This window comes from Entelurus aequoreus, linkage group LG23 (assembly GCF_033978785.1).
Source record: "Entelurus aequoreus isolate RoL-2023_Sb linkage group LG23, RoL_Eaeq_v1.1, whole genome shotgun sequence".
Classification (NCBI taxonomy): Eukaryota; Metazoa; Chordata; class Actinopteri; order Syngnathiformes; family Syngnathidae; genus Entelurus; species Entelurus aequoreus.
The window spans coordinates 29,380,576-29,389,558 of record NC_084753.1 but is presented as its reverse complement, the minus strand read 5'-3'; the positions used below and the strand labels follow the sequence as shown (position 1 = coordinate 29,389,558).

At 39.0% G+C, this 8,983-nt stretch overlaps 2 protein-coding genes across 3 annotated transcripts in view; one reads left to right on the top strand and one right to left on the bottom strand.

The window, feature by feature from the left end:
- ttbk2b (tau tubulin kinase 2b) overlaps nt 1-8,983 on the bottom strand; it is a 174,314-nt gene that overhangs the window by 75,230 nt on the left and 90,101 nt on the right. The window lies entirely within an intron of this gene.
- Nucleotides 1-8,983, top strand: part of LOC133640377 (mitotic deacetylase-associated SANT domain protein-like) — a 63,060-nt gene that overhangs the window by 20,701 nt on the left and 33,376 nt on the right. For both annotated transcript variants that reach the window (XM_062033766.1, XM_062033765.1), the window contains 4 exons: nt 1,006-1,148; nt 1,225-1,328; nt 8,391-8,466; nt 8,555-8,643. In XM_062033766.1, the coding sequence (XP_061889750.1) occupies nt 1,006-1,148; nt 1,225-1,328; nt 8,391-8,466; nt 8,555-8,643 (412 nt within the window). The remainder of the gene's footprint in view (nt 1-1,005; nt 1,149-1,224; nt 1,329-8,390; nt 8,467-8,554; nt 8,644-8,983) is intronic.

Below are 8,983 nucleotides of genomic sequence, written 5' to 3'. Positions count from 1 at the left end.
ACAGATGTGTAAGTTACCCATGTCTTGGGCACTAATACACCCCCATACCATCACAGATGCTGGCTTTTACACTTTGTGCCTAGAACTGTCCGGATGGTTCTTTTCCTCTTTGATACGGAGGACACGACGTCCACAGTTTCCAAAAACAATTTGAAATGTGGACTCGTCAGACCGTAGAACACTTTTCCACTTTGCATCAGTCCATTTTAGATGAGCTTGGGACAAGCGAAGCCGGCGGCATTTCTGGGTGTTGTTGATAAATGGCTTCGGTTTGCCTAGGAGAGTTTTAACTTGCATTTACAGATGTAGCGACCAACTGTAGTTACTGACAGTGGTTTTCTGAAGTGTTCCTGAGCCCATGTGGTGATATCCTTTACACACTGATGTCGCTTTTTGATGCAGTACCGCCTAAAGGATCGAAGGTCCGTAATATCATCGCTTACGTGCAGTGATTTCTCCAGATTCTCTCAACCTTTTGATGATATTACAGACCGTCGATGGTGAAATCCCTAAATTCCTTGCAATAGCTGGTTGAGAAATGTTGTTCGTAAACAATTTCCTCTCACATTTGTTGACAAAGTGGTGACCCTCTCCCCATCCTTGTTTGTGAATGACTGAGCATTTCATGGAAGCTGCTTTCATACCCAATCATGGCACCCACCTGTTCCCAATTTGCCTGTTCACCTGTGGGATGTTCCAAACAAGTGTTTGATGAGACTTTCTCAGTCTTTTTTGCCACTTGTGCCAGCTTTCTTAAAACATGTCACAGGCATCAAATTCCAAAAGAGCTAATATTTGCAAAAATTAACAAAGTTTCCCAGTTGGAACGTTAAATATCTTGTCTTTGCAGTCTATTCAATTGAATATAAGTTGAAAAGGATTAGCAAATCATTGTATTCTGTTTTTATTTACCATTTACACAACGTGCCAACTTCACTGGTGTTGGGGTGGGTATGTTCACAACGTATGTTCAGCGTCTAACCTGCTGCTCGTCTGCGTGTCCAGCCGCATCAACATCGGGCAGCAGCACCAGGCGGAAATTCCCGAGTTGGTGCAACAGCACTCGGCCCAGTCGGACCAGCACCAGGCTGACCTGGTTTGGCTCCCTTTAAATGACACACGGCTTCAACACCCAGAACCGGACAGCGGTTGGTAGCATTTAAAAATAATTTTTTTTTATGTAGTCGTATCTGCCTGCTAATCCTCCGCATGTTGTCTTCCTAGTGGAGAATCTGATGAAAATGGCGTGTTCCAGTGTGATCAATGGCGGAGGAACCAACCAGGAGCTGGCTTTGCATTGTTTACATGAAAGTGGAGGAAATGTGCTTGTGAGTACATCCGTGCGGGCTGTGGGAAACCAGGGATCAGCTACCCATCAGTATCAGAACATTTTCTTGAAAAATGACGTGATCGCAATTGGCGGTTAGTGCCTTTTCCTGAGGGAACTCTCCTGAAGGAATCAATAAAGTACTATCTATCTTTCAACGATGATCACGAACACAGATCCACTCCGGCAAATATTGATTTTATCGGAATCGGAAAAATCGTATCAATTCCCATCCCTCCTTACACTAAAACATGCTTTTATTTCGTCAAAGTATCCTTGTAGGAGCCTAAATGCTGTTTAAAGGCCTACTGAAATGAAATGTTCTTATTTAAACGGGGATAGCAGATCCATTCTATGTGTCATACTTGATCATTTCGCGATATTGCCATATTTTTGCTGAAAGGATTTAGTAGAGAACATCGACGATAAAGTTTTGGTCGCTGATAAAAAAAAAAGCCTTGCCTGTACCGGAAGTAGCGTGACGTCGCAGGTTGAAGGGCTCCTCACATTTCCCCATTGTTTACACCAGCAGCGAGAGCGATTCAGACCGAGTAAGCGACGATTACCCCATTAATTTGAGCGAGGATGAAAGATTTGTGGATGAGTGAAGGACTAGAGTGCAGTGCAGGACGTATCTTTTTTCGCTCTGACCGTAAATTAGGTACAAGCTGGCTCATTGGATTCCACACTTTCTCCTTTTTCTATTGTGGATCACGGATTTGTATTTTAAACCACCTCGGATACTATATCCTCTTGAAAATGAGAGTCAAGAACGCGAAATGGACATTCACAGTGACTTTTCTCTCCACGACAATACATCGGCGAAGCACTTCAGCTACGGAGCTAACGTGATAGCATCGGGCTTAACTGCAGATAGAAACAAAAGAAATAAACCCCTGACTGGAAGGATAGACAGAAAATCAACAATACTATTAAACCATGGACCTGTAACTACACGGTTAATGCTTTCCAGCCTGGTGAAGCTTAACAATGCTGTTGCTAACGACGCCATTGAAGCTAACTTAGCTACGGGACCTCACAGAGCTATGATAAAAACATTAGCTCTCCAACTACACCAGCCCTCATCTGCTCATCAACACCCGTGCTCACCTGCGTTCCAGCGATCGACGGAGCGACGAAGGACTTCACCCGATCATCGATGCGGTCGGCGGCTAGCGTCGGATAGGGCGTCTGCTATCCAAGTCAAAGTCCTCCTGGTTGTGTTGCTGCAGCCAGCCGCTAATACACCAACCCCACCTACAGCTTTCTTCTTTGCAGTCTTCATTGTTCATTAAACAAATTGCAAAAGATTCACCAACACAGATGTCCAGAATACTGTGGAATTTTGAGATGAAAACAGAGCTTTTTGTATAGGATTCAATGGTGTCCGAATACTTCTGTTTAACTATTGACGTCACACGCATACGTCATCATACATAGACGTTTTCAACCGGAAGTTTAGCGGGAAATTTAAAATTGCACTTTATAAGTTAACCCGGCCGTATTGGCATGTGTTGCAATGTTAAGATTTCATCATTGATATATAAACTATCAGACTGCGTGGTCGGTAGTAGTGGCTTTCAGTAGGCCTTTAAGTTCATTTACATTTTATGGAAGGTGCATTATGTTTTTTTCAGCCAAAAGGGGACTATTTACTTTATTTAAATAATACGAAAATGTATATATTGCATGCTTAGAATAATTATAAGGTTACTTTATTTGTAATTATTTCATTTGTCTGAATAATTTGATGACGTACTATTTTATACTGCTTTAATACAGTGAAGATTACGTAACTGTTAAATTGCATATATGGCGGAAGGATCTGTGTGGTAATATGGTTCGGACACAATGTATTATGGGTAATGGCAGTCAGGTATAGAGGAATCGAGCCACCTTACTCTTACTTTTTCTAACTCTTTCTTAATGTAAGAAATTCGCTTTATTTTGCCATTCATTTGTTCCCACATCGTTATTGTTTTACTTTTTTGAATGATTAAGTTGACAAGTAAACGACACAAAACGAAGAGGAGCGTCTGGAGATTTGTTTGTTGTTGCCGCTGCAAGTGGGAGCAGGAGAAAGTAGAGGAGCGTCAAGCTAAGGCTTCATTAGGAAACTACAATAATTTTGGGGCAAGTTTGCCCTATATTCATGCAGTGTTTAGTGACCAGCAGGCTGTCAAACACGCTTTTGACGAAAAAAAATACACAGAACGACCTAAAATACAAATTACCCCAAATTTGCCCAAATCCTCATTAGCTTTGGACCAACAATTACAAAGAAATGATGACTTTTGTGTGAAGTATGTCAACTTTGGTGGCTGCCTCCAATGTATTGTCTGTAATTAGTAATTTTGCCGATATCTGATATTCCGATGTTGTCCAACTCTTAATTACCGATACCGATATATACAGTCGTGGAATTAACACATTATTATGCCTAATTTTGTTGTGATGCCCCGCTGGATGCGTTAAACAATGTAACAAGGTTTTCCAAAATAAATCAACTCAAGTTATGGGAAAAAGTGCCAACATGGCACTGCCATATTTATTATTGAAGTCACAAAGTGCGTTATTTTTTTTAACATGCCTCAAAACAGCAGCTTGGAATTTGGGACATGCTCTCACTGAGAGAGCATGAGGAGGTTGAGGTGGGGGTGGGGTAGCGGGGGGTGTATATTGTAGCGTCCCGGAAGAGTTAGTGCTGCAAGGGGTTCTGGGTATTTGTTCTGTTGTGTTTATGTTGTGTTACGGTGCGGATGTTCTCCCGAAATGTGTTTGTCATTGTTGTTTGGTGTGGGTTCACAGTGTGGCGCATATTTGTAACAGTGTTAAAGATGTTTATACGGCCACCCTCAGTGTGACCTGTATGGCTGTTGACCAAGTATGCCTTGCATTCACTTGTGTGTGTGAAAAGCCGTGGATATTATGTGATTGTGCCGGCATGCAAAGGCAGTGCCTTTAAGGTTTATTGGCGCTCTGTACTTCTCCCCACGTCCGTGTACACAGCGGCATTTTAAAAAGTCATACATTTTACTTTTTGAAACAGATACCGATAATTTCCGATATTACATTTTAAAGCATTTATCGGCCGATAATATCGGCAGTCCGATATTATCGGACATCTCTAGTTGGCACAGTACAGTAAACTGACAGTTCATATTTAAACATTTAACATGTGACATTTCAAACAATTTTGAACACAAATAGTTCATGCACATTCAGGTAAATTCTTCAAAATTACAATAAAAGAAGGCCGGGCTGCGCACTAATTGACTGAAAGAGCACGCACTTGGCGCGATGATGTCATGTTATCCATGGAAAAATGCATTTTTAGACCATAGAGTAGTAACACCGAGAGTAACAAGCGGTTGCCTTGTTGCCTTTCCATTAAGAACAATAAATTAGTTTTTAGTACAAGTTTGCTGGTTTCAAGAAATGTAATGCCAAACACATATCATTATGTCAAGATAATGGCACTAGCATTTACTTCATTTAAGAATATTTTTCAACATATTGAGCAAAAAGGTCTCTTTTTTTTTCTACCAAGAAAAGTGCACTTGTTATTAGTGAGAATATACTTATTTTAAGGTATTTTGGGGTTCATTGAGGTTAGCTAATTTTACTTGTTTTGGAAAGTCTTGACCAGCCGAATGTTCTTGTTCTATTGGCAGATAATTTTGCTTAGTTCAAATAAAATACCCCTAATTTTTGTATTTTTTTGTTTTTGAACACTGACTTTTTGCAGTGCGGTTACAAACACTGATCCACTCTGGCTAATATTGATTTTATCGGAATCGGAAAAATCTTATCAATTCCTATCCCTCCTTACACTAAAACATGCTTTTACTTCGTCAAAGTATCATTTTGGGGCAATTTTGCCCTATATTCATGCAGTGTTTAGTGACCCCGACTTAAACAAGTTGAACAACTTATTGGGGTGTTACCATTTAGTGGTCAATTGTACGGAATATGTACTGTACTGTGCAATCTACTAACAAAACTATCAATCAATCAATCAAAATTAATACGAGACGGATAGGCCAACGGACCCCCACATATGTTATAGCATCGGAAGGGTCTCACTGGCGCCTACGGCGGTACTTTAAGTTGGCAACATTTCGTGTTACCATGGCAACGCTATTCACAAATAAACAAGAAAATGGGCCAATTGAGTGGGTACATACCCTTTTAATGGACGACTGCTCTGAGACAAACGCCAACAAGACAAGATTACCTCCTCTTGGAGCTAACCATGAATTGATTAACGTGGACCCCGACTTAAACAAGTTGAAAAACTTATTGGGGTGTTACCATTTAGTGGTCAATTGTACGGAATATGTACTGTACTGTGCAATCTACTAACAAAACTTTCAATCAATCAATCAAAATTAATACGAGACGGATAGGCCAACGGAACCCCACATATGTTATAGCATCGGAAGGGTCTCACTGGTGCCTACGGCGGTACTTTAAGTTGGCAACATTTCGTGTTACCACGGCGAGGCTATTCACGAATGAACAAGAAAATGGGCCAATTGAGTGGGTACATACGATTTTAATGGACGACTGCTCTGAGACAAACGCCAACAAGACAAGATTACCTCCTCTTGTAGCTAACCATGAATTGATTAACGTGGACCCCGACTTAAACAAGTTGAAAAACTTATTGGGGTGTTACCATTTAGTGGTCACTTGTACGGAATATGTACTGTACTGTGCAATCTACTAATAAAAGTTTCAATCAATCAATCAATCAAAACCAGCAGGCTGTCAAACGCGCTTTTGACGGCGCGATAAACGTAAAAAAAATACACAGAACGACCAAAAATACAAATGTCCCCGAGTTTGCCCAAATCCTCATTAGCTTTGAACCAACAATTACAAAGAAATGATGACTTTTGTGTGAAGTATGTCAACTTTGGTGGCTGCCTCCAATGTATTGTCTGTAATAGTGAAGTGAATTATATTTATATAGCGCTTTTCTCTAGTGACTCAAAGCGCTTTACATTGTGAAACCCAATATCTAAGTTACACCAATGTGGGTGGCACTGGGAGTCTTGCCCAAGGACACAACAGCAGTGACATATTAATATAATATATACATAATATTTGTCATAGGTTTTGCTTTGGCAAGTCTGCATGGAGTCCTGATTTGATTACCACCACATTTGAATACTGAACTAATGCTGTTTTTTTACCGCAATATCTATTAGTTTAGTTTGGATTATTGATGACACATGCATTTTTGAAGCAAAGTGTATTAAGTCACGGTTACTGAGAGTGAGATACGGTACAGGCCAAAACAATTGAGTTTTCTTTATTTTCACGACTATTTACATTGTACAGTGTTTCCCATAAACTGCCGAGATACCTGTGGCGGTGGGGGCGTGGCTATGGGCGTGGTCACCATGACATCATCGAGTAATTTGCATAATTTACTACAATGATATGATTTTCTCTAAAAAGGCTAAAAAAATGTATACTTACTAATTAATAATAAGTTTTGTTTTAAACGTCCATCCATCCATCCATCAATTTTACAATATAATTACAACACTTTATGTACATATTTATATACAGATTTGAACAATAAGTTATTCACTGAAATATATTTATTAATTGTGGTTCTTACAAAAAATATATCTTATAAAATATAAAAGCTAAAATGTCTCTTAAAGCTCTGCCCCTTTAATTAGTGCATACTAAATAATTTAACTTTAGCCTACTACTACAACCATATTATTTACCAGCAACATAAAGTGAAACAGAGGCAGAGGTGTCCTGCCACAGTCAGTAACAAATAAACAGAAAACAGTAGTGGTCAAATACAAATAAAGCAACAAGAGAAGTATCCTACACTTCTCTTTTGTAAAGTAAATCTGAACAGCCTATATGGGCATCTACATCAACTATATGATTTGCCTGAGAAGCTGGACAGGACAAAAAAAATAAGAATAAAAAAATAAAAACATTATTATTATTTTTTTAAAATTTGTTTTATTTGTGGCGGGCCGCCACAAATAAATGAATATGTGGGAAACACTGCATTTTATTCGTAGATTTTTTTTAACTAAAATGTAAAACAAATATGGTAATATTGCAATAATTTCACCTCAAAATGTCATGTATATTACTGTAAATGGAAAAACAGTACTGCTGTTTTTAACGGTAAAAAAGGCAGCTCATTTGCCAGAATTTTATTGTAAAATTTGCTTTTTTTTCCCTGTAAATAAAAACTGCAATTTTACAGTACAATTTCGACACCTGAGCTGCCAGGTTTTTTTTTTGGTTTTTTTTTTACAAATCAACAACTGCAGATTTTTTGGTGTATTATTTTATTGTATTATTTTTGGTGTAAATGCCAAAACGGCATCAGTTTATTACTGTAAATAAAAGTTCAGTTTTTTTCATTTAGAGAAAATACTGTAAAAACCAAAGTAAAGTTCACAATTCATCCATCCCTTTTTTACCGCTTATTCCCTTTGGGGTCGCGGGGGGCGCTGGAGCCTATCTCAGCTACAATCGGGCGGAAGGCGGGGTACACCCTGGACAAGTCGCCACCTCATCGCAGGGCCAACACAGATAGACAGTTCACAATTTTACCATGAATTCTATTGCTGCTTTTACATTGCACAATTTGATGGATAACTTGCTTTGAAATCATTATTATTAGTATTTATTAATATTAAAAAAATGGTTTGATTGTTTGATAATATATTTTTGCATAATTAGACAATATTTAAGTTAGCATAATTTGCGATTACATGGAGTACGTATATATATATATATATATTTATTATTATTTTTTTTTTCATAAAGAAATACAATCATGTGTGCTTACGGACTGTATCCCTGCAGACTGTATTGATCTATATTGACATATAATGTATATATTGTGTTTTTTATGTTGATTTAATTTAAAAAAATAAAAATAAAAAAATAAAAATTTTTAATTTCTTGCGCGCCCCGGTGGTTTGGGACTACTGCTGTACATTATAAATAATTGGAGGCCTACATTATCAAACTATTTCACGAAAATGTATTTTTTGATGCCTTTCAGGAGACACTCAGACGTTTGCTGCTTCAAAAGCCAATCTTCCCCAAAGGCCATCACCTGGCAGGTTATCACTACTCGGGTAAGTTGAGCCCGTCTTCTGTTGGGACGGCCTTGACCACACCACGTTGTCGTGGGGCCCACGCTTCCTCCTTTTTGTTTCCCGGCAGGCTCCGACAGTTGGAGTGCAGAAGAGAAGCACTACTTCAATAAAGGGATCTCCGCCTACAGGAAGGACTTCTTCTTGGTGCAAAAACTGGTACGCTTTTTTTCCTCTCACGCTCTGGTCTCCTCACATTGATTGATGGGTGTGGTAAAGGTCGCCCCGTGTGCTTTGGACAAGGAATTGTAAAACCGTGATAGGCTACTGGGCGTCAGTTGGCCCCTTGATAATAATAGCAGTGTTGCGTGAGGGGCTTTCGACCAATCAGAGAGAGTGTGGCCAGACAATCTCCTCAATGATTGGTTAAAAGCCCCTCACGTGACTACAGGGCGCCATGTAGGAAACTAGAGATGTCTGATAATATCGATAATTGCTTTAAAATGTGATATCGGAAATTATCGGTATCGGTTTCAAAAAGTAAAATGTATGACTTTTT